Below are 26991 nucleotides of genomic sequence, written 5' to 3'. Positions count from 1 at the left end.
TGAGGCAGCCACACTTATTAACGGCTCACTCCGGGCACGGGTCTGTCACTCCTCAGGTCAGTCTATCCCCCAAAACCTCAGCTACAGAGCTACTTCTAGGAAGAAACAGGACGTGGCTCTTCCAAGAGAAGTGAGGGGCTCAGCCTTGTGGATCTTGAGAGTGAAAAGAAAGCCTTCAAACAGAACTGTTAACAATGGAGCTACAATGAAAAAAATCAGGTAGAATAAACTGGCTTGTACAAAAAGTCACTAGCCCTTTACTTGATGTAGCTGTGGCATTAGCATGAGAAACTCAATAAGCAAAGCCTAGAAGTCAGAAAAGGTGACAGAACTTCTCTCATCTGTCTGGCTGAACTATGATTGCTAAGCAAGAACCTCAACACTTTATATTTCCTTTATACCATTTATGCCTCAACATTTGACGAATGCAATAAGAACCTAACTGTATTCCCATATTGGACATTGCTACAGTTATTAATCTCATGTCTTAGATGTCCTTAAAAGACGGGAGTGCTCCACTTTGGGAAAAATAAAGTCATTATTCAAGTATTTCCTGAGCACCTACTATGTACCTACTCTGTTTTTAATTGCTTGGAGTACGCTGATGAACAAAATAAAGACCTCTTGCATTGTAGGGGTAAAGAAACAAACAACAGGCATGAGAAATAAGCAAATGATATGGAATGGTAAAAGTGGTAAGTGCTAGGTAAAGACAGTAGGGTTGAGTAAGAGGGATCCAGAGCGGGTGCTGGGACCAGTATTAAGTCAGGTGGTTAGGGTAAGCCTCACCGAGAAAGTGACATGTGAGCAAATGCCTGAAGGAAATGAAAAAGTCAAGTTGATAACTGAAGAAAAAGCATTCCACAAAGAGGGACCAGATCCACTGGTTCCTATAGTGGGACTCATGCCTGATGTGTTCAAGGAACTCAAGGAAGCCAGTGTGACAGAGAGGAGTGTGAGCTGGTGGGAGAGGAAGTGGAGCTCACAGCAGAGGGCTCGATCTTGGTAATGCCTGGTTTAGGAACTTACACCAGATTTCACTTGGAAACTTAAAAACCAATTCAAAGTGGGGAGTTGTATTAATTATGCCTCGTTAATTTTGATATTTCTGATGCTTTGACATCTGGAGCCTTGATGACCCTGGAGGGATGCCCCAGAGGGATAACCAATTCTCCAACCCCTAGAGAAAGCAAATGACTTGCCTAGGAACGCACTTTTCCTATGCAAACCAATCCAGTCCGTACTCCTACCACCTCTATCACTTGCTAACCCTCTGGACCACTATCTACCTGCTCTAATCACTGCAGCGCCAGGCACCAGACAACTAGGGACAGCCCTTCTGCCCAACACTCTTCTGGAATGATTCAAACTAGCTAAACCTGTCTACCCTGCTTTCCCTGCCTCACAGCTTCCCACAGAAACCACAGTCAAGGCTCTGGCCCACATTTGCCCCTTTAGGCTCCCTGCCTCCAATCAACCTTAGTGCTTCCCTCTGTGGTCCTGCACTGACCGCCCTTCCTCTCAGAAACTGTAACAAACTATCTTTCAGTGACAGTCTCTCCTAATCTGTTGGCCTCCCCCTACCTGAATAAAAATTAAAATCTACATATTGAAACAAGAGTATTTATATTACAAGAGTACTCATTAGAAAATCTCTCTAGGTAGTATTCAAAATTTTTTCCATTTATAAAAAAATAATTCAGAAAGACTACTTTTCAGTAATCCAACTCCTAAGCAAAGTGAAAATCTATGGGAATTAAAAAACTATATATATATATTTAGAGTAAAGTACTATAGTAATCAGTTTTTTTAAGGTCTGCCTATCTCTGGAAAATTCTATCTTCTTTAGGAAAGGAACCCACCCAAGTAACCAAAGCTGTACTCTCTGTCCCCATCTCCTAGGCCACAGCTGGACTAATAATGTTGTTTCCGGGAATTTGAAATGTGAACAGAGAGACACAGAGGCTGGGAATTAGGACCCGTGGCTCATTAATAGTAGAGATACTGAAGGAAGAAGCTTAAATCCCTTCTGTCAAAATACTCAGAGATGGCTCATTGTCACCCTTTCTAAGCCATGGCTTTTCAACTCTTCCTTGGATTCTGAAAAAGAAAACACACTATCTATTTCTTACTCATTTACTATTTTGTGTAAGACAGCTGTTACTTAAAACCAAAGAACATAACCCCTCAAAAGCCTTTTGTGATATAGTCCCTCTTCAGATTTATCATTCCATGTATCAATATTTAGTTTCTTTGTCAAACATGTCAGTTTGTAAATGTTTATTGACCATTCACTGAGGCAAATCCCATAAAATGATTTTGTAAAATATATTTTAAAAAATAATTAATAAATAGCTGAACTTAATTTATAAAGAGTAAAAACTGACTCTTACTTGCTCTAAATAGTATGTGGAACATTCCTTCAAAGAATACTTTTTGATGACCTATCATGCACGATGTTAAGAACTGAGAGTAAGAAGCTGACAGAGACAACCATAGTCCAGTCTCTACCCCTAGGACGCAAGCAGGGGAGAGGTTCAGGTAAGCAGATAAGTACAAGAGACGCTCTAATAAGCAGTGACCAAAGACAGAGCAAGGACATGGCATCCAGGGAAAGAATCTAGGCACAGGAGAACGGGAAGAAGGAAGTGGTTTTGTTATATCAACCTCACTGTACTGTTGTAAACACAGCGAAAGAGAAGATTAAAAGCAGATCTGGGGTGAAGCCTGGGGCAATGAGGAAACATCTCCTTCTGGAGCAGATCTTGGCCAGTTTGGGCTTTGTCCAGGATCAGAACACAAACACAGGCAGTGCTCACTTTGCATGGCAGTGTCAGACCATATAAATGACCATGCAAAGCAATCTTAATGAAGGATGGTAAAAACGGCGGTTCCATGACATTTCGAAATTTTGTCAAAACATAAAAAACTTTTATTGTTGGTTATAAATGTATAGCGAAATGAAAAATGTAAAATTAATATTTATTCAGTGCACTTACTTTAAAACATTAGAAACTGTGAATTAAAAAAAATTTTTAAGCTGATTGAGTAGTTTGAACAGCCCTTGCCTTCTTCCCGTTGTATAAATTATGATACAGAATGAGCCTCTTTTCTACGCCTTGGTGAATTATAAACTCTTAAGTTTGGATCAGCTTCCAACATTTTATCCTCTGTACTTTCAATGTCATGAAATGTCCCCAGAGTTCCTTTAATTACTGTGCAGTTTTTTGTTGGCATCACTTCGTCTTTTTCGTCACAACCGCTTTCTTCATTTAGCTCAATAAACTTGCATTGATTAACTTCCTCTGGCAACCCTCTCTCACAGGCAGCAGTGTCAACATTGCCAGTCAGCTTTCTTCTCTAACTCCATTTACATTGCTGTTTCACTTCCAGCATTATTGCTTTCCATTCCTTTGCTACACTTTCGTCTTTGTGGGCTAGCTCCTTCTTTCAATGATACACTTATATATATTTTGTAATGCCGTGTGAGTTATCACGGAGAGATAAAGGGGTGACACAACTGCACACTCTGCTGTCTGTGCTAGAACAGGTAGAGACTTCAAAAAAAGTGATGTGGTTCGTCACTGCACAGGCTGCACATTTGTTATTTATGTAAGGACTTGTGGACTGAAGAACTAGCAGCAAAGTTTGCACTTGATGCAATCATCACAATTAAAACACCAATGTGACTGCAATCTTTGGGCCTGGTGTTATTTAGTCCTGGAACTGTGCAAAGCCAGGGCTACCTGTACAGCTTTTCAAACGTAGCTATGAATACCTCAAACTACCATGCAGGGTCTCCCTCTATTTCTACCTACACCTTCTTAGAACCACAAAGTTTATTTATTTATTTGTTTTTATTTTTGGCTGTGTTGGGTCTTTGTTGCTGTGCGAGGACTTTCTCTAGTTGCGGTGAGCAGGGGCTACTCTTTGTTGCAGTGCGCAGGCTTCTCATTGTCATGGCTTCTCTTTGTTGTGGAGCACAGGCCCTAGGCGCGCGGGCTTCAGTAGTTGTGGCACGTGGGCTCAGTAGTTGTGGCTCGCAGGCTCTAGAGCCCAGGCGCAGTAGTTGTGGCACATCGGCTTAGTTGCTCCGTGGCATGTGGGATCTTCCTGGACTAGGGCTTGAACCTGCATCCCCTGCATTGGCAGGTGGATTCTTAACCACTGCGCCACCAGGGAAGTCCGGAACCACAAAGCTTAGTTCATCTTTCAACCCAAGCCAGAATAATGAAGTAAGGGATGACCCAGAGAATGAAGTGTAAGAGGCTGCAGGGGGTAGCACTCAGATCCCGGGGGACTTGGGGCGGGCGGTCCTAGTGGCCATGACAAGGACAGGGACCATGACTCTCAGGAGTTCTCAGAGCAGGAAGGGACTCTGGGGGTGATCCATCAACCCCCAATCAACAGATGAGTTCAGCAACTTCCCTAAGCAGAGCAGCAGCACAGCTGGACCCACAATTCCCAGCTCCTCCTTCAGTAATCTTTCCTGATGTCCTCTTGCTGTGCTACAAGTACTGTAACCATTCCTTTGACATGTTTTTTCAAGAAAGTACTGAAAACTATCTTTTTGAGGACAGCAATAAGCGGTCTTTGATAGCTAAGTGAGTATGAAACTATATTCTCTGGTGAAGGCTAATTATGAAAAAGATGAAAAAATAAAACCCTAGCTTTTCCTTAACTTGAAGACAATGTAAGTGTTCGTTATTATTAGTGTTCTTTCTAGAAAGTGTGTGTCTACATGTCTCCAAATGGATCATCAACGTCTACTATTAAACATCTAACTTTCAGAATACTTGGTTTGGCTTTAAGCAAAAGCCAGGTTAACAAGTAGCTTCTAGAGTAGATCACATATATATCTACATCATACTAAACAGCTGGCCAATCTGATCATAGGTGGGGTCGATTCAGTTGGAAAAAAATGGTTTGGGAGCTTTCCTCAAATGTCCCTAAGAAAGTAATGCTAATACGTCTTGTTTAATACATCTTTTTGGTGATCTGATGTTAACTAAACTCTGAAATTTGCACACACTGGAACTATGCAAAGTAAGGGCTTTGTCGAGCAGCTACAGTTTAATGAGAATTTAAGGGCCAGCCATGACACTGAAAGGACTTTAAACATACTATCTCATTTAATAACCCTTCACAACTCTTTCGAGTTGGGCATCATCCCCACTTACAGACGTGGAGACTGAGATATGGGATGATTAAGAGACACGCCCACAGCCACACAACTAACAAGATTTGAACTGAGGTTGGCTGGACCCCTGAGCCTGGGCAATCATTAAGTAACGTACTCTATTTTACCCCCAAAATATTGGCCCAAAACCCCTAACAACTCTGTGGTTCCATGAAATTGCCTGGGCCAGGTACAGGACCTGACTTGGTACCAGCAGTAAGGACAGACAGGAGGGGAGATGCTGACCACAGCAAGTTACTGAGTCTGAACACCTCCATCACTCGGTCATTTCATTTACTATGTGAAGAACAGCTTCCCACAAGGCCAAAGGATCTCCAACATAAAGTCTCCAATATATAATGGTTCCAGAAAAAAAATCCATGTCCACACAACATAGAAGTTTAAGTTTTAAAGGAAAGTGCTGTCTTGCTGGGAAAACGCTTAGGCCAGAGCAGTGAAGATCTGTTTCCAAGTCCAGTCGGAAAGCTCTGTGAGGGGCAGGGGCGACAGCACTCTAAGCAGAGACAATTCCACACACGGGGAAGTAAATATGCTCCAGGCACTGATGAAGAAAAGACCTCTTGATTTTCAGATGGTATCATGCTGATAAAAATCTATTGCCTCATAATATTACCCCCTTTTTTTTTTTTTTTTGCTAAGACTGGAAAACATGCCCTGCTGTGAGTCACAGGCACTCACCCAGGAGAGCTGTCCTCTACAATACGACGAGGCACGTCCACCCGCTCCACTCCCAACAGCACTCCCACCAGGCCACATCACACCTCCTGGTCTCTACACGGGAGCAAATTTCCCCTGGTGACCTCAGAAGTGCACCGTCAAAAGCAACCACATCCTGGAATGTGCTTGTCAAGTAAGCTCCTCCCGAGTCCTAAGCGTTCCGGTTGATGTAGTTAACATTTTCGGCATGGCAGTGAAGTTACAGAGTAGATATTTTTCTCCAAGAAAAAGAAAATTACAGAATTTTGCTCCAAGAAAAAAAAAAAAAAAATTAAAAACTAAGGTTCTAGGCCATTTCGAAGACAGTTGCAATGGCAGTATCAGAAGCACAAGAACACTTGACTAGATATCTCTGCCTTTCAAGTTAGAATGTAGTAGACAATAAAACCAACCCGCCAGACTCCCTGGGTGGTCAGGGGTCATTGTTCGGCCCCCTTCCCCTGCAGCACCTGGTGCAGAGCCTTGAGCACATAGGTACTCCACAGACTCGAACTGGATGGATCAGTGAGTGAAATTACATTTGAATGAGATCCAGGAGTAAAGACATCCTTGGTTCTAAGTTGAGCTTATTATTTTTTTAAAAAAGAGTCTCTTAATTATTCTGTCCCTCATTCAGAGAGGGACTCTTGACCACTTGTATCTGCTGTCATGGGGGCCAAACTCATGTGACAGGAACCAGGCAGGGTACACGGTAGCAGTGGAAACACTCCACCTCTTATGCTGGGTGGTGGGTTCACGGCATTAGTTTTACTATTATATTTCATAGCTTATGAGCACGAATTTAAAATGTTTGTTATGTTTTAACATACCAAATATAATAAGTCCAAAATTACAGACAATTGTTTTTGTGATGAGGGAGTGAGTCCGTTATGGGATATTTAAATACTGCAAAGGACTATATCGTATTTGAGGGGATAGAAATACAGTACACTTGAGACTTCGTTATAAAATTTGACTGCTAAACAAACATTAAAAACAAGCTAAGGGTAACCACTAAAATAGAAGCGTAACCTACAGTTTCTAAAACAGAGAAAATAAAAGGTAATTCTGAAAACTATGTCAACTTAACAAAAAGTAGAAATATGAGAAAAAGAAAAAGGGTAACAAATAGAAAATCAAGACTAATTGTATCAGTAATCACACTCAGTGTAACAAGATTACACTCACTTATTAGTGTCAGATTATCAGAATAGGTTTTAGAAAAATAAAACTATGTGCTCCTTATAAGAGGGATATTTAACATAAAGTTATAAATAAAAGCGAAAATGAAAAGATAGAAAAAGATATACCAGGAAAATATTAACCAAAGAAAGCTTGTCCAGCCATATTACCAACAAATAAAATAGAAATTAAGGCAGAAGTTTAAAGAGGGACACTACATAATAATAAAAGGATCAGTCACCAAGAACATACAACAATCTAGAACTTGGATGTACATTAACATGACAGACTCAAAACATAAGAAAATATTAAGAAATATTGAGGATACTGACATATCCATTACAATAGAAACTAACAGAACACAAAAAATTAAGATAGAGATGATTTGAATAGCATCATTAATAAAGTTGAATTAATTTCACAGATATAGAAACCTGTATTCCAGAAATAGAGATACACTTTTTTAAAAGTTTTTGTGGAAAATTTCAAAACTGGCTACATTATTGGCTACCAAACAAGTTGCAACAAGTATGAAAGAATCAGGCATCAGGTAATTCAATGGAGCAAGGAATACACAGTCATTTCAACAAATGGAGCTGCTCATTCAACATGGAAGGAAAAAGAGCCTTGACCTCTTTATTCCACCATACATAAAAATGAACTTGAGATAGATTATAGATCTAAAATTAAAATTTAACAATAAAGTTTCTAGAAGAAAACGAGAAATAATCTTCAACCTGGGATTAAGGATTCATAGACCACAGAAAGTAATAACCATAAAAGGAGTGATAAATTAGACTATATCAAAACTAAAATTTTTGCTCAAAATCCAAGTTTGTGAAAATGAAGACAGGAGCCACACATTGGAAGAAAATATTTTCAAAATCTGATAAAGGACTCGGGACAAGAATATATACAGAATTCCCACAACTCAGTAGTTTTTTCAAAGTCAACCCAACTAAAAATGGGCGGAAGACTTAACTAAACATTCACAGAAGATTTTAAAAATGGCCAATCAGCGAACAAAAAAGTGCTCACATTATTAGTCATGGAGAAATGCAAATTTAACTTACCGTAAGATAGAACTACTCACCTACTAGATGAGCTAAAATTAAGAGACTGAAACAAACATTACCAAGGATTTGAAGTAATAAGAACTCACATTGCTTGTAGGAGTGTAAAATTGTACAACCACTTTGAGAAAAGATCTGGATATATCTTATAAATAGTATCTAAACACACTATTGTTTTGAAGGTTCTAGCAGGACAATCAGGCTAACGAAATAAAAGGCATTCAGATTGGGAAGAAAGTAGTAATGTTATGATCCTGTATATAGAAAATCCTAAAGAATTCACACAAAAATGTAAAAGCTAATAAATGAGTTCAATCAATATACAAAAGTAAATATATTTCTATACACTAGCAATGAACAACCCAAAACTGAAAGTAAGGAAACAATTCCATTTGTCATAGCATCAAAAAGAATAAAATATTTCAGGAATAAATTTAACAAAAATATAAAACACTACACTAAAAACTACAAGACATTGGTGAAAGAAGTTAAAGAAAATCTAAATAAATGGAAAGACATCTTATGTTAATGGATTGGAAGACAAAATGGTTAACACAGTAATATTCCCAAATTGATCCACAGGTTTAATGCAATCACTATCAAAATCCCAGCTGGTCCCCCTCACTCCCCAAATTAACAAGCTGGTCCTGAAATTCATATGAAGATTCAAGGGACCCAGACAGCAAAAACAACCTTGAAAGATAAGAAAGTTGGGAGACTCACACTTCAAAGCTACAGAAATCAAGATAGTGTGGTACTGGCATAGGACAGACATATATCAATGGAATAGAAATAAGAATCCAGAAATAAACGCTCACAATCATGGTCAGCTGATTTTAGAAAAACATGCCAAGACAATTCAATGGGGAAAGAATATTCTTTTTAACAAATGCTGCTGCACAACTAGATATCCACATAACAAAAGAATGAAGCCCTACCTCACACCACATACAAAAGTTAAATCAAAATGGATCATAGAGCTAAATATAAGAGCTACAACTATAAAACTCTTAGAAGAAAACAAAGGAGTAACACTTTGTGACCTTAGATTAGGCGATAGATTCTTAGGTACGACACTAAATGATAAAGAAAAATTTCAGAATGATGCCTGCTGCCTGACACCTTTCAAATAAAGTTTAAAATATTCAAGACAAAGTAAATATTAATGGATACATGGGACTTCCCTGGTGGTCCAGTGGTTAAGAATCTGCCTTCCAATGCAGGGGACACGGGTTCAATCCCTGGTCGGGGAACTAAGATCCCACATGCCGCAGGGCAACTAAGCCTGTGTGCCACAACTACAGAGCCCGCGTGCCGCAACTACAGAGCCTACACGCCACAACTACAGAGCCCATGCACCACAACTAGAGAGCCCATGCGCCACGACTACTGAGCCCGCACACTCTGAAGCCTGTGCACCACAACTAGAGAGAAGCCCGTGTACTGCAACGAAAGATCCCACGTGCTGCAACAAAAGATCCCGTGTGCCGCAACCAAGACCCAATGCAGCCAAAAATAAATAAATAATTTTTTAAAATGGATACATAAATATGTAGAAGAAATATACAAATACCTATCATAATCAATCTCCAAACAGTGGTTACTTTTAGGGAAGAGAGAGGAGGGCAAAGGGATAAATAGGGCTTAAAGTATCTGTAATCTCTTGTTTCTAAAAAGAACTCTGAGACAAATAGGACATCCTTGACAAAATAAATGTCATGTTTGATAAAATAAAATTAGCATATTTCATAAAAGTGGATATGGGTATACACATGTACTTTTATGAGTATTTAAAATACTTTACAATTTAACAAATTATATTTTATAAAAATGAGACATCCTTGGGGACGTCCCTGGTGGTCCAGTGGTTAAGACTTTGCCTTCCAATGCAGGGGTTGTGGGTTTAATCCCTGGTCGGGGAGCTAAGATCCCACATGCCTCACAGCCAAAAAACCAAAACATAAAACAGAAGCAGTATTGTAACAAATTCAATAAAGACTTTAAAAATGGTCCACATCAAAAAAACAAAAATCTCAAAAAAAAAAAAGATTTAAGAATGAGATGCCCTTATCATGAGCATTCATTGCCAGTACAACACAGGGTGAAAAATGAAGGTAAATTAAAGTAACTGATCTAAAACCACACTAATCCCAAGAAAAATTCTGGAAATTACTTTGGGAATAAATACTGATATCAGAACCTTTGTCACTGCCTTTATTCAAAATGGACTACAAAGTCCATGCCCCCAGAATGAATACTGGAATTTTCCACTTGTTTGTATTCTATATAAATAGTTGTGGCTTATGTTTATTTTAATAAATTCTCTCTTCCTCTCTCTCTCTGCTCCTAAATTTGTTTTCATCCAATTTTCCCAAGCTTAAATCTCTTGTTTTTTTCCTTTCCCTAGATTTGCATTTCCTTTTCCGAGCAACAGTAAATTATTTTCTTTTCCAACCGCTCTTAAATCAAACAGTACATTTCTTTGGTTGGTTTTTCACTTTCATCTACATGTTAATTGGTTTATTTACATCTTCTCTACATCTTCACTTGTCCAAAGTGCAGCACAAGTTTCCAGGTGCTAACAAGCTACAGTTTTACAAGGAGGAAGGTGGCTCATCTAGGTCTACCAGGAAGATGCAGATGCAGATGAGGACTTAACAAACACTTCTCATACCTATTTCCTCACAGGGCACACAGGAAGCTGGAGGGGTGGTGGGGAGCACATGGGTACTGCTGATGTTAGAGGGTGGTCAAGGCTGCAGGCACTGGCCCCTTCTCTCCCTGGAACTAGGAGCCTTGGTGCTTCAGAGCCCAGTAGGCTGCCTGCCTCTAGTCACACAGGACAACAGTTACCATCACTGAGCACCTTCTACTGCCAGGCAGTGTCCCAAGCACCTGATTCTATTTCCTTGAGCTCATAATTTCCTAAGAGAGAGACATTACCGTCTCCACTTTACAGACAAGGCACTGGGTAGAGAAGTGAAGCAATACATGCAAGGACACAGAGCTGGTAAAGGCAGAGCCAGGATTCCCACCCAGCCGTGGCTCGTGGCAAAGCCCTGCCCTTTACCACACACGGCTTCTTCCCTTTCCAGCTGCGGAAGCAGCATGTAGAACAGACGCGTTTTTTGGTGAAGAGTTGTTCTCCCTCACAACCTACCATGCAACCGCTCTACCTATTATATTATTTATACTCAAAATGGGGCAATATTTGTCTTCAAGAAAGCAATCTGATTCCTCATTTGACATTAATAAAAACAAGCCTTTGCACACAGGCATATACACACACACCACGTATGGATATGTGGGCATGCACGTCAGGGCAAGGATGGCCATCTGCTGTATATGAAAGAGCCCCTCGTGTAGTGCTTCTATAACCACTTGCTCTGCAAACCAAGTCCCTACAGAGGAACGGAGGTGTACCTGGATAGGATCCTGCGTCAGTCTCATGGGCCCGATGCGTACCTCTGCAGAAGAGACCTGCTAAAACAAACAAACAAAAACAGCACATGAGATGTGTCAAGTCATAAACTACAGGAATTGACAAATTCTTCCTTACACTGGATATTATGTCATGCCCCTTTGCAGCTAAATAAAAGATCCAATTTATTGACATGGAGACAGTTTATAAAATATCACATACAGTACAATTCTGGTTTTGTAAAAGAAGATATACATTTATGTGCATTGAAATGTCTGGGAGGATATATCCTCAAGGCTAAGTGGTAGGATTTCAGGTTATTTTTACCTTAAGTGCATGGATTTTTATAATAAGCACATATTATTCTTTACTCTCTCTTTATGGGAGAAAACAACTCAATAATTATTTACTGAGCACCTACTATTCTGGGCATGATGCCAGGCTGTTATTATTCCGAAATTTCCAAAGAGTAAAAATTCCTCTCATATGTGGAAGCTAAAGCATTTTGATGGTTTAAGAGTGTTCCCATATTTAGATCTTTTTTATCTTCATGTTTTAGTATGAGGAATAAACAGCTTACTTTTACCCGTGTTGACCATGACTAAATTATTCATTTCAGTTGTACCTCCTGAAATAAACTGAGTAACCTCACACCAGGACCACAGGAAGCTGAACTCTGTCCCATAACTCTAGGAATGAGCTTAGGTGTTCACTGGCCAACACCATCTAACTGCCTTTGGCTGCAAGCAGAGAGAAAATTTTTCTCTTTATTTTTAATTACTTTACTTGGATTTCTAAAAATAACTTTTCTCTAGACAATCGGATTGAAGGTCTTGGCCTCACCTCCACGGATCCAGGTTTGTTTTTCTCTAAGAGGTTGCAATCATTTTGCCTCTACTTAGCAGCTTATCCTGCATTCAACACACTAGGTTGGCCCCCATGAGTCAGACAGGACAGCTTCAGCAAGCATCGGAGTTCACAGGACCAGAGACATTTCAGTGACCCAAGGGTCAGAGGAGGCTTTATCAGTTAAACAAGAAAGGCAGAACTTTCTTTACATTAGACTCGAAGACTACTAATTTCCCTTTCTCCTTTCTTGCCCTTTAACTGCAGGTGGGCATGGTGTGAAGCTTCTCCGAAACATAACCACGAGTCGCCGATGTCCTTTTCCTCTGTCAGGCGGATTCCTCCAGCCCGCTCTGCGGTGAGCTCTCAGGAGAGCAAAGCTGGGCTCTCCTGCCCTGCTTGGGGAAGCAGCCTCCCCACGGTGAGTCCTTCCAGCAGGGCTGGAATGACTCCTTGGGTCCCTGAGCCTGTGGATCTGCGACAAGTCCCTTCAGTGTTGCACTGCGGTCCTCAGGCCTAAGTGACACACTCCAGTTGCTTTTCTCTAAGCAAAACAATGCCCTGTGAGGGGTCTGTACTGATACGTGCACAGCCCCAAGAATTCCCCTGGAAGGAGAACATCACCAGGTCTCCTGCATCACTGGGACTCTGGCCACCACACAGCTTCACCCTAAAAGCAGTTTTTATAGTCTGAAATAGACACCCTCCCTCAAAACCAGTGCAACCGCCAGAATTCTGCTACAAAGTTAACGACTGAGAAGTGAAACCAGTTTGGTTCAGAAAGAGAAATGTGACTGAAAATCTGAGGTATCTTTGTGCTCTCTGGTCTCTCCTGGCAGAGTGCCTGCACCACCCACAGAAGCCCCTGCGACAGGGCCTCCTGCACTTTCTCCAGCAAAACTGGCCCTGCACAGGGGCACCCAGGGGCAGAAGACAAATGAAACAAGAAATCAATAAAAGTTTAAAAGCAATCAAATAAAAAGTGGCTCGCTTTGGAAGGCTAATGGACTAGGGCAAGGGCAGAGACTGCCCCCAAAGTGATAATTCCCTCCTAACCGACGCATTCCTGTGTACTTTGAAGGAACGAACGTATGCACGACGTTGTTAAACAGGCCATGTTCAACTCTGCCAGCAAAGCCGCTGATGACTGCGGAGGCCCTCCTGTCTCCAGCCCTGTGCTAGGCACTCTCACACGAGCGACCTTGGCAGGAGAAAAGCAACAGGCACCGAGTGACGGCATGCAGTTTTAGAAGCAAGCCTCAATCTAGAAGATCCTTCTCCTGCTGACAGACAGGAAACACCCTCCAACTTTCCCCTGCAGCACAAGAGTTCCCTGCCCGCATCCAGCATTTTAACCTCCTCCGGACCCACGTCAGCAGGAAGCTGCCACCTGAGGCAGAGCCCAGGAGAGGAACTGCAAGGTCGCTGAGCTCTCTCCAAGACCCCAGCCTCTGCCATCCTCTCCCATCCCCCCCAGCCCCACGTCCCTGTGCTGCCTCCCAGAGAGCACAGGTCAACTTCACCACCAGCCTGGAAGCCTCGGTTTCCCAGCTCCCCTAGTCCTGACCTACACGTCACTTCTTGTCTCTTGGTGTGCCTTCTCCTTCTTGGTCTGCGCTCCAGTCATCAGACTTTGGCTTCTGTGTCCAACAGAGGTCAACTATCCCAGCAGAACTGGAACCTCTCCTCCTGGCCTATGAGGGATGGCCCAAGGCCTGACCAGCAGCAGGTATGGGCACAGACAGCAGCAGCGGCCTGCAGAGCTCTCCTTCTAACATGGGAGTCTTATTGCCTGCATTTCACCCATTTCTAAGAGAACAAATTATGAACAGAAACAGGAGACCGTTTACTGATGTCTGTGTAGTCAAGCCAAGATTCTCTACTACAAAGAGTGAACTTTGAGCAACTGCAGATACACAGATCCTCAATTAGTGTGTTAGCTCTGATTCCAGGATGCGACCACATTTGCCAAGGACACAGAAGCGAGAAGGAGGTGGGGTCATAGGTATTACAATTCCAGCTCTGGAGAGGAGAGGAGGATAAGTTGAGAGTGTGAAGAGAGACACGCTTCCTAGTGACTCCGACCCTCATGGCTCTCTCCGGCAGCCAAATGAGGAAGCACTGCTGGCTGACAGTGCAGTTTTAACTGTCCAACATTAATAGTGTGTCGAATATTTATGTGTACACACATGTGTGTGCATGGTCACCTACACACACACACATACATATATACATATAGCAGGGTCACCAATTCACACTCAGATGAGTTGGCTCTTCAGGAAAAAAGAAATGTCCTATTTTGTATCATTTACTGATTCTACGGTGTAAATACTTTCACCTTGGCTGATCTCAAGGTAGCAACCTAGGTCCCTGAACATGCAACTGGGAGTATATCTTTTCATTCTGAGAGGGTCTATGAGAGGCAAACTCATTCAGACTTGTTTGATAGGCAAATTTCTATCACTTGCTTTTGTTTGAGAATTCAGTGAGATATAGAATTCTGATCGATAGACATTTCCCCTCAGACTTTGAGGCTGAGAGAAAGGAGACCATCTTTCTGGTTTTGAAGGTGGGGAGATCAAGGAAGGCTTTATGAAGACAAGTGGGTCATGGATGGGAAGAAGAAGAGACTGGGCTGGGAGAGGAAATTCCAGGCATAGGAAACAGAAGCAAAGGCACAGAGGCAAGAATGCAAAGATGCTCGTCAGGGAGAAGACAGGAATCTAGGGAAGGTAGATTACAGAGCATGAAAGGGAAGACTAGGTTGTGGTCAGTTCCTTAGAGGATTCTGGAAAGGAAATCCCTTTTGATTCTGTAGGTACCAACCACATTGCAGGTTTTTGAGCGGAGGATTAACAAGATCAGATTTATGACTCAGGGAGAAAAACCATTTGGTTTGCCTACTTTCTGGATAGTCAAGAACAGAAATTTTGCAAAAACAAAACAAAGACACTGCTATGAGTAGGAACTACAGCAGTGAAAGCAAGTGGGTAAAATACACCACAACAATCAAGGAAAAAAAAAAAATTACCCCCCCCCCCCCCCCCCCCCCGCCAGCTTGGTTTCATATCCAAGGAGAGGGAACTCCAAGATGAAAACCAGCTGGTGCAGGGGAACCAGATGAAAGAGACTAAGTCTTGAGAGAAATCACAGCAGTTCAGGCAGCTGGTCCACCTGTAACTGCAGCATACTCTCTGGTGGTGGTGGCCACAGCTCTCGGTAGCTTCAGGAATTGTGCTAAATAACTTGGACTCCGGTTTTAGAGCTTCCCTCAAATATGAAGGTGGTGAGAATTCAGGCAAAGTGACTGAGCTGGAAGGCCTTCCTCCTGCATCTGCTCAGCAGAGCTGACTCGGGCTTGGAGGGCCGCTCAAGTGCCCCCCACTCTCTGAAGGCTGTCCAGGTCCAGTTGCACCCAGACAGGACTCACCACTCTCTCTGCTCAGTACTCCTCCTGTGTGCTTCTTAGCATTTACTTTACTACCCATTTAAATATCTTTCCCCTGGGCAAGGTTGTGAGTGTCCTGAGGGACACAGATACCGTCTTTTTTCACTATTTTGTCCGCAGGCTCTAGAAGGTGCTCAGTAAATGCTGGTGCTCAATAAAGAAATGGAATTGAATTAAACGGCCTAAGACCACACAGATTTTAAGTAACAGACTCAGGACTGAGACTGCATTTTTCCCGACTCCCAGTGCACTGCTCTTTCATTATGCTCCAAATTTTAAAGCATTAATTCTGACTGCACTCCCCATATTTCTCTTATGGGTTTCTGGACTCTATTCCAATCTTGCAGATGGATTCAGCACCTGGCAATCTCTGCTCACACCCTAGTAGTCTGTGCTGCTGCTAACGGGGCTGCCACCAGAAGGAAAAGTTCTGTATGTGTGTGTCTCTCTCTGTCGGGGTGGGTAGGGAGTTGCCATAACTTCTACCTTCCAAAAACAAGCTCAGAGACTGGATCCTCCCCACTTCAACAATTCCTTGGGAATCCATTACTCCCCACGACCTGCAGTACTGAGTGTTCACACCCAGGTGTATACACACGCACAGCTCAGGGCCAAGCCAACTTCACTTCATGAAAAGGGGTACCCCATTGTAAAGATCATTCTTATTTTTAAATATCCTTAATCAACCCTGACTGCTGCCCTGTTGGCTCTGATTTTAAAACAGTAGTTACATCTCTCAAGGGGTCCCCTGTCTACCCTCCATTCCCAGGCCAAACTACTTTCTTTATTCCTCTGAGCTCTGCGTAAGCAAAGGTGGTATTTGACTTGTCCCTTTTAAATGAGCCCACGCCTGCCCCCTGGCTTCTGGTCAGAAAGGCACCAGCAGTGCAGCCTCCACGTGCCCCACCATGAGGCTGCTGGGCATCGCTGCTCCGGACTGGGAACCACTGACTCGTCCTGCCTCACCTCCCAGGCCCACTGTCCACCGAGCACCCAGAATGCTTCCTTCCTCCTCCTGTGTCTGATCAGCCACAGGCCCCAGTGGTCAGCTCTGACCTCACACCAGCCTCCAGCCTTCACCTCACTTTGATTCTCGCCATGTTCCACTGCCCCCTGGACCTTTCAGAGCCCAACAGGTGGTCCCAATCCTCCCCTCCCCTTCCTGCTTCCAATTATCTTACCTAGAAGTTCTCAACCTGGGCTTCTTATTAGAATGACCTGAAGGACTTTTTAATTATATGAATGCTTGGGTCCTACTTCAAAGCAAGAGAACTGGTATCTCTAAGGTGCAACCGGGGTTGAGAACCACTAGTCTATTCTTTGAGCAGACATGTCTGTTGTCAACTTCAGACGCTATTACATATTCATTTATGCAACAGATATCAACGGAGCACTTACCTGGTGGAAGTCACCAAAACCCACCCAGACTCAACCATCATACCCGAACCCAGATACCCACAGGATTTTTTCCAGATAAGCCACTCCAGAAACCCAAGATGATCATTTAGGCAAGAGGAAGATACAGTCCTTCACATTTGATGAGTTATTCCCCCCAAACAGTATCCCTAAACTAGGATCAAAATAAAAATTTTTATAGTCTTTCTTGTTACATACACACACATTATATATATGGAAGATTACTCATAGTCATGAGATACTCACAGTGGGCGACAGATCTACCAACTCCGTGTTTTATGCTCTGCTGGTTAGAATATTAATTTGGCAGCATGAGGTTTTATCACAAAAATACAGACATATAAATGTCTACTCATCAAAATATACAACCATAAAAGAAAAGATCACTTTGACTTTAAATTTTAAAACTCCTATTCACCAAAAGCAAAAGCAAAAAACACTCCAATAAAAGGGAAAAAAAGGTAGGTGCTAGCCCAAGAAATGACATCTACAGTATAGGAGACCAGCAAGTATTGGTAACCAGAACATAACAAAATCCTTAAAAACAATAAAAAGACAACCAGAAAGAAAGCTGGGCAAAAGATGTGAAAAAGAAATTCACAGAATAGGAAATATGCGTATGAAGAGACGCTCAATATTTAGTCATCAGGAATATAAAAATTTCAAATTACAATGAGATACCATGTCACGACCAGCTGTTTTTTGATCAACAGAACAGTAGAATTAAGAAGTCAAACACTACCTAGCATGGGCAAGAAGTAGACCCACAGGAACTCATACATTGTTGTTGGGAGTGTAAATTGGCTCAGCCACTTTGAAAACATTCTGGGGATTTCTAGTAAAGATGAAGTTTCCGTATGACCTACAATCCACCTCCTAGGTGAATGGACCCCTGGGGTAGATGAGGAAGCACTTACAAGAACAATTGGAGCAGATTTGGAACCAAGATTTGGAAACAGCCTTATCCAACAATCCATTAACATCCATCACCAAAAAAAATTTATATCAAGAAATATCCATACAATGGAAATTATACAACAATGAAAATGAAACAACTCAAGCTACCCATTCCAAATGGACGAATCTCACAAACAGCAAGTAAAAAAATAAGTCTCAGAAGAACACACACCTTAGAGGTTTTAAAGTATTTAAAATAATATTGAATATAGTTTAAGAGTATATTATAACGGTACAAAGAAATGCGTATAAATTCCCTATGGAGGCAAGTGGTCCTCCTGGTGGAGAAGGAGATGTATTCAGGGGCTTCAAGTATTGTTCATCGTTGATTTTTTTTTTTAAGCAGTGAATACTGAGTCCATGGGTGTTTACTGGATTATACGTTCTGGTTTGTTGATATCTTAAATATCACAAAATAAATTTACGATATATTTAGTTTTATGGGAAAAGCCTATTTCCTATTTTGGGGTTAACATTAATTAGCAAGTAGTCACTATATAAATATTCTACATATACTTTTTTTTTTTTTCCCCAGTAAGGTCTTTATTTGGTAAAATAAGATGCTGTATTTAAAATTCCTCAGAATACAGACGGAGTTTCCCTGAAACTTGGTAAAATGAAACCCTAGGAAAGGGGGCTGGGACTCGGGGGACCTTGCTCAAGGTAACTAATTGCTCTGTGCCCCAGTAAGACAAGAGGGGATTGAGGACCCACCCCCCCATGCGCATCATCCCATGTAACAGGCACAGCAAACCCACAAACTTAACGCTAAAGAAGTTAAAGCTCCAGAAAGGTTACTCAACTCACCTGAGGGCAGGAGTTGAGATTTAAGCCCAGACCTGCCTTTCTTGGAAGGAAGGCCATGTTCTTATTTACATATTAACTTATATCTTGATTTGTTCCAGAAAGGTCTTAAGATGGTACACAAAGAGACTCTAAGTAAAAGTTGTAAAAAACTTACACATAAGATGTGGAAGATCTGGCTGAGCTTGGGGAAGGTGAAGCAAGTAGGGAGATCAGTACATACCACGTGTGTCACAGCCGACGCAGTCAGAGCCAGTGAAAGCAAGATGCGACCCAGAGGCGCCCCGAGGCGCTGGACCAGATGCCGTGATGGGCTTTCCAGCACGGTGTCTTATGATGCCCCCTGCCCTCTCCCATTCTCTACTGTCGCTGTTGGGGACAAAGCTGTTCTTTCTTAAGAAGTATTGCCATTACACTCAGTGACTCTTACTGGGCGAGTGGAGAAGAGGATGATATATCCCACCATGCCTGGAAAACACCACAGTGACAAAGGACAGATCCACCCTCTGGTTAGCGCTGAAACAGTAATTAAAAATAAACTTAAAAATAAAGGGCTTCCCTGGTGGCGCAGTGGTTAAGAATCCACCTGCTAATGCTGGGGAAATGAGTTCAAGCCCTGGTCTGGGAAGATCCCACATGCCGTGGAGCAACTAAGCCCATGAGCCACAACTACTGAGCCCATGAGCCACAACTACTGAGCCCGCATGCCACAACTACCGAAGCCCGTGCGCCTAGAGCCTGTGCTCCACAACAAGAGAAGCCACCACAATGAGAGGCCTGCGTACCACAATGAAGAGTAGCCCCTGCTCGTCACAACTAGAAGAAAGCCTGCATGCAGCAATGAAGACCCAAAGCAGCCAAAAAATAAATAAATTTATTTTAAAAAAATAAATAAAAGGCAGAAGACATCCAAGATGCCAACAGATCCATGCACAGAAAATGTGGCCAGCATAGTCTAATGGAGAAACCATCCCACTCCCCATAAATATCAGATGAAAGAGAGAAATTATTTAAACACTGGAGTCATTTCATCTACAGCCATCAGAAAAGAACTATCTGAAACAGACTGTGTTAAAATGGGGGCGGGGGGAAGGTCTAGAATACAATCCATGAAATGGTGAGTGCACCTGAAGGAGGCTAGCACAAGAAAGCCCTAGAGAGAATTAGCTTTGGGCGGGGGAAACCCTAATTGCACTTCAATATTATGATTATGTCAAAAAGCTTTACATCATACATGCCATGCAAGAATCAAGGCATCAAGCTTCATTAACCTAGCAACTCAGCTGCAGTGTCACTGGGCCAGGCATGTGTGTCAACATAACCATTCCCAGATTCCAAAGGTCAAACCCAGGGCGTGACCTGGAGAACAGAAGAATTTAAAGGCAACTGGAAAACGTGACATCCCTCAACTAACTTCCTTCCTTTTATTGGGAATATTGCTGATACTAGAAACAGCTAGATGACTTCAAGCACTCAAAATTACATTGTGTAACAGAGGATGAGCAAAGAATGTCGATCTCTGATTATTCAGAAGGCAATTACCCGGACTGTGGAAAAACCCATGCATTTCTGATGCCCTTCCACCCTGCTATATGCCTTCTCCTTTAACATTAAATGAAGATGGGACAAAGTGGGGAAGGATGATATTCAAATCCGTCAGTTCTGTTACATGGTCAGCAGTTCTGGTAAATAGATTTGATGGGCAAGAAAACAGAAACCACCTGCTGAAAATGAGTTTTAGAGATATCCTGTGGATTTCAATTATCTATGCTGCCTCTGTCCTCAGTTTTATCACTGAAAAGCTAGAACCGCCTTAGAGAACCAGTAGCCAAATGTCTTCCCTGTTTGACTCCAGGAGAATCTCACACTAGAGCCCGGGTGACCCTGAAGCAACACTGGATTTTTAGCCACAGCTGGCACCACACCAGAACTGAACCACGCTCGCTTTCCTGACTCTGGCATATCGAGGCCACTCACACTGGGTGAACTGTCACCGTCAGACCCTGAGTCCATGGACCGTGTGGACGTCAGGGGTGATGAATCCGCGTGGAATGTTGACTCCACTTAAAAGCTAATCCCATTTCAACGAATCCCATGTAAAAGTAACAAACTCATGAGAAGTAACCCGCAAAATGCAAATGCCCACTTTTTTGAAAAGGAATTTTACTTAGCTGGCAAAAACAATGATTTCCAAACAGTTATTCATCATATGCACAGTTCCCATCCTAAAGACGTAAAACCTAAGTGAAGCACTATACAATTAGAACCTCAACATTTTTAGAAGCTTAGCATATGGACAGCCGCCCCCGACACCAGCAGGGCATACCTTGAAGGTCCCCCCACTCCCCACCCCCGAGCCCTGTGCCCCTCCCCTTTATCTAACGAAGGTGCACACGTATTGGGGGGCAGGTCTCTGGGTCTCTGTGCTTGGCCCTCTGGGTCCACCGTGGCTTCCGTGAAAAGCTAAGGTGTCAACACCCCACAACCTTACTTCTTTTTAAAAAAATAGTATTTTTTTGGGCTTCCCTGGTGGCGCAGTGGCTGGGAGTCTGCCTGCCGATGCAGGGGACACGGGTTCGTGCCCCAGTCCGGGAGGATCCCACATGCCGCGGAGAGGCTGGGCCCGTGAGCAATGGCTGCTGGGCCTGCGCATCCAGAGCCTGTGCTCCGCAACGGGAGAGGCCACAACAGTGAGAGGCCTGCGTACCACAAAAAAAAAAAAAAAAAAAGTGTTTTTTAAGAGTTAGGGAGGAGGACAGGGGAGCACCGTGAGGGTGGAAGTGGCCTGTTTATGGGCGTGTGGCTGAGCTGAGGAAGGGCGCCTAGGGCAGCATCTTCCTCCTTCTCCCAGAAACCCAGAGAGTCAGAAAGGGGGAGCCAGTGAATGTGTCCACTGGGGAGGAAAACACCCAGAGAGCTCCCAAACACAGCAAAAGATTACTTAAGTCCACAAAGACCATTTTCTATTCAATCAAAGTATATTTCTTTAAAAAGGTGGTTCCAACTCACAACCTATCTTGGATTCCCGTACATGTCCCTCTTCTCTTGGCTGGAGAACAGGCTGAATAACACACTCTTGTCTGACAGTGGAATGGAAGCGAAAGGCTCCCTTTTGTTCTTGCTCTAAAGCTCCGCCCACTTGCGTCTTCTGATGAACCTCTGCGTACTCAAGGCATTAAATACCTTCATCTGAGAACACAGCGCTCTGCAAACAATTCAATAATGGTGGTAAGAAATAAGCCAGAGGTACCTGCAGGGTGCTATGGGAACTCAGGCAAGATGCATTAAGCTCCCTCTGGGAACTCATGCAAATTTCCAGGAGATCACAGGAAAGCTCAATGATGAAGGAGGAGTGAGGCTGAGGCAGGTGAAAACCATGGAAGGAACATTTCTGGCCTACGGAATACCACGAGGAAAGGCAAAGAACAGAGTTCCTGTGGACAGCCCCGCGCAGTGTGGGTCTGGGGATGGGGATGGTGAGGCTGACCAGGGAGGAAGGGGCCGGCTCGCAGCCTTGCCCTGGTGAGAAGCTTAGGCTTACCGTAGCACTGCTGGATCAGTATTGAGCTGGATCATTCTGGCTGAAGTGTGGATAGATTAAGTGTGGATAGACTGGAAGACCAGAGACCAGAAAGGAGCTGCCGCTGCCATGATCCGGGCCTGTGGTTCTCAAAGTGTGGTCCCTGAACCAGCAGCAGCAGCACTGGAACTTACCAGAAATGGAAACCCTCAGGCCCATCCCAGACCTGCTGAGTCAGAAACTCTGGGGGGTGGGAGCAGCAATGTGTGAGCTGATCGGCTCTCCAGGTGACTGCAATGCTCGCTAAAATTTGAGAACAACTGGTAAAGACAAGAGTTGATGGGCGCCTGTGCTAGGAGCAGCGTGGGGGGTAGAAGAGGACGAGTTCAAGGCTAACACAGGGCATAAAATCAACTGAGAGATGTGTGGGCAACGGAGGATAAAGAGAGGAAGTTCAAGGATTTTGGTTTGAGTGACTGGTTGGAGCTGTCAAGAATACAAGAGGCCAAGCAGGCTTATGAGGGCTGATGAGTTACGTGCTGGACGTGCAGAGTTTGAGATGCCTCTGGGCCATGCAACTTGTCAGGCTGTGGGATATATGAGTAGGAAGCTCAGAGGAGAGGCAGTGAAAACCATGCCACCACTCGGAGCACGAAACCAAACACAGAGCTCTGGAGACACCAGTATCAGAGGGCTGAGGAGAGGCAGGAAAGTCCACAGAAGCCCCAGAAGAAGGAAAAAGAGAAGGAAAAGGAAAACAAGCTGGTTCTCCCAGAACCTCTGGTATTGCCACAGGGCACAGCTAAGTAGGTTTTGTTCTCCTACCTTAATATTAGGGTATCTATTTATATAACTCACCATCATCAGTAAGAGTAAACCAATACTTGGTCATCTCAAGAGATGCTTAGATGGCACTTTGATAAAGTTCAACATTCACTTTTTTTTTTTTTTTTTTTTTTTTGCGGTACGCGGGCCTCTCACTGCTGTGGCCTCTCCCGTTGCGGAGCACAGGCTCCGGACGCACAGGCTCAGAGGCCATGGTTCATGGGCCCAGCCGCTCCGCGGCATGTGGGATCTTCCCGGACCGGGGCATGAACCCGAGTCCCCTGCATCGGCAGGCGGACTCCCAACCACTGCGCCACCAGGGAAGCCCTCAACATTCATTTTTAAAATTTCTTTCTTGATAGCCTCCCCAACATCCACTCCTTCCTTCTCTCTTCCCAGGGTTCACTGACTGACTCCTGTTTGGGGACCTATGTGGTTCTAAAGAAAAAATGTGAATTTATATGAATATTGCTAAGCATTTGACTTCCCTGGCTACAGTGACTGGTTAGAGGTAGTTAAGTGACTTAGGCTGGTCCAATCAAAGTTTTAGCACAGGATTTTGCTAGGAATGCTGACAAAAGGCTGTTTTCTCTCTCTCAGTATCTCTCTCTCTCTCTCTCTCTCTCTCTGTGTCTCTCCTTCTCCCTCTTTCTCTCCCTCTCGCTTAATTCTCCCTGGTTGTCAAAAAAAAATTTCTTGAACAAATGTTTGCTGACTTCCCACTATATTCCAGTCACTGGGGGAAAAAATTGCTCATTACTAAACAAGTAAATACACAGCTCAATTTGGATTTGAACTCAGACTCCCTGACTTCAGAGCCTGTGCTTTCACGTAAGATATCATACACCAGACTACCTGAGTGTCATCAAAGAAGACTGAAATAAATGGAATGATATGTGCCTTCCCGGATGGGAAGTCAGTATTTAAAAAGTGTCGTCTCCCCTAAATCAATATATTAATTACTATAGATATCCTGACACCAACTTTAATTTGTAAAATTCTCAAACCCATGTAGAAGAATAAATGGCAGCAACTGGCTAACAAAATTATGAAGGAAGAGTTATTTTGCTCTGCAAGATGTACCAATAGACTCCAAAGATACAACTACCAAAACAGTGTGGTTCTAGCAGAGAGGTCAATGAAAGGTAACAGAAAGCTTAGGAACACACACACACAAGAATATATATATATATATATATATATGAATATATATGTATATTTTCTCAGTTCCTAGGCTTTCTGTTATCTTTCATTGACCTCTCTGCTACAACCATGCCGTTTTAGCAGTATGATTTTAGTAAATAGTAAAAGTGTCATTTTATATTAGTGGGGAAGAAGTTGATAATTCAGTAATTTCAAGAACGATAGTATAATTGGTTAACATGTGGGAAAAAATCAAGTTAGCTCCATGCATCATGACATATATCCAAATTACTTCCAGACAGATTAAAATTTTAAATTAAAAAAACCCATGAGAATATTGACAAAATATGTAAGTGAACACTTATATCATTCAAGGGCCTGGAAGGTCTTGCTAAGAATAACATCAAAGACATAAACACTGAAGGAATGATTGTTAGAGTTTTACTAATAAATATATAAAAAGCATAATAAATATAAAAATACCAAAAAAAAGAAAAAATATTAGTAATATATGATGGAAAGGAGTTGGCATCCTTATAAGAGTTTGTAAAAACTCTAATAAGACAATTAGAAAAAAGGCAAGTATCCCAATTAAAAATGTGACAGTAAAGAAAGGACAGGCAATTCATAAAACAAACACACAAAAATAGGCTGTAAAAATTATGCAACAATGCTCAGCCTCTCTGGCAATCCAAAACAATTTTTTTGGATTGATTTCAAAACTAGATTCCATTTCTACTCATCAAATTCCAAAGATTTTGCAATGATAAACCCCAGTTGCTGTTAAAGGTCTGGGGAAATCAGTATTTTCCTTTCTGGAGGGAGAGAAAAACTGTCCCAGTGACTCTTATCCCATAACACACACCAAATGCCTTCCTGGATCTGGGTACCTTAAAATTTTTGGAGACTCTTTAAATTGCTGTCCTCTTTCCTCTGTTTATACATCTACCATAATACAGGCATACCTCATTTTACTGCACTTCACTTCACTGTGCTTCGCAGATATTGTTTTGTTTTGTTTTGTTTTTTACAAATTGAAGGTCTGTGCCAGCCCTGCATTGTCAGATAATGATTAGTATTTTTTAGCAATAAAGTATTTTGATTAAGCTATGCACTTTGTTTTTTAAGACATAATGCTATTGCACACTTAACAGACTACAGTATAGTCTAAACTCTTTTTGTTGTTGTTTTGTTTTGTTTTGTTTTGTTGCGGTACGCGGGCCTCTCACTGCTGTGGCCTCTCCCGTTGCGGAGCACAGGCTCCGGACGCGCAGGCTCAGCGGCCATGGCTCACGGGCCTAGCCGCTCCACAGCATGTGGGATCCTCCTGGACCGGGGCACGAACCCGTGTCCCCTGCATCGGCAGGCAGACTCTCAACCACTGTGCCACCAGGGAAGCCCTAGTCTAAACTTTTTACACAACTTTAATAGGCACTGGGAAACAAAAAAGTTTGAGTGACTCTATTGCGATATTCGCTTTATTGAAATGGTCTGGACAGGAATCTGCAATATATCAGAGGTATGCCTGTATTTATCATGTTATAATTTTGTCACCATAACTACAAACTGTTGAGGGCAAGAGGACCCTAGGAGACAAATGCCAACTCCATCCAACCACAGTCAGAGAACCAGTAAATGATCAGCTGCGACAGGATGCATTCCAGCACCCAACGCCCAAATCCATCTGCTACAACCAAACCTCACAGATATTTGGTGACTGGGTGTTTAATATGTCATTAAAAAGCTGAAGAAGCCCTTGGTAAATGGAAGATTACTTTGCTCCTTGGCACAAAATGTGGGCTTCTGGAGAACGAAAGCTGCCAGCGTTGCTGTTCATTTTTCAGTGTAACGCCAAATCTGGAATTCCTTTTCCCCGTATGTAACTAAGGGGTTACATACCCCTTAAAAATAATAGGAGGGGGCTTCCCTGGTGGCGCAGTGGTTGAGAATCCGCCTGCCAATGCAGGGGACATGGGTTCGAGCCCTGGTCCGGGAAGATCCCACAAGTCATGGAGCAACTAAGTCCGTGTGCCACAACTATTGAGCCTGCACTCTAGAGGCTGCCAGCCACAGCTATGGAAGCCCGTGCTCCGCAACAAGAGAAGCCACCGTGATGAGAAGCCCGTGCACCGCAACGAAGAGTAGCCCCTGCTCACCACAACTAGAGAAAGCCCGCGTGCAGCAACAAAGACTCAATGCAGCCAAAAATAAATAAATAAATTTATTTAAAAAATAAACTCTATTTAAAAATAAACCACTTACATGATGTAAAAGATATGCAAAAAAACTTGTATTCTCATCAATAATCTATCCATACTTTTATTATTAAAACACATTTAAATGACATGGAATTTAATAAATTCCTAGTCTGGGAGAATGTAGTGTTTATCTGGCTTCCTGATGCTGCAGGCCCAACTTGGATAGCTCTGCGGCAGGCACGTCCTGCAAAGGAACCCACAG

At 42.7% G+C, this 26991-nt stretch overlaps 1 protein-coding gene across 4 annotated transcripts in view; it reads right to left on the bottom strand.

Moving 5' to 3' along the window:
• PDE8B (phosphodiesterase 8B) overlaps nucleotides 1-26991 on the bottom strand; it is a 320960-nt gene that overhangs the window by 136100 nt on the left and 157869 nt on the right. For 3 of the 4 annotated variants that reach the window (XM_019929794.3, XM_073802224.1, XM_073802225.1), the window contains one exon: nucleotides 11575-11634. In XM_019929794.3, coding sequence (XP_019785353.1) covers nucleotides 11575-11634 — 60 coding nt within the window. The remainder of the gene's footprint in view (nucleotides 1-11574; nucleotides 11635-26991) is intronic. The other variant, XM_073802226.1, reaches the window with a different exon arrangement.

Source organism: Tursiops truncatus, chromosome 3, assembly GCF_011762595.2.
Source record: "Tursiops truncatus isolate mTurTru1 chromosome 3, mTurTru1.mat.Y, whole genome shotgun sequence".
Classification (NCBI taxonomy): Eukaryota; Metazoa; Chordata; class Mammalia; order Artiodactyla; family Delphinidae; genus Tursiops; species Tursiops truncatus.
This window is presented reverse-complemented; position numbering and strand designations above follow the sequence as displayed.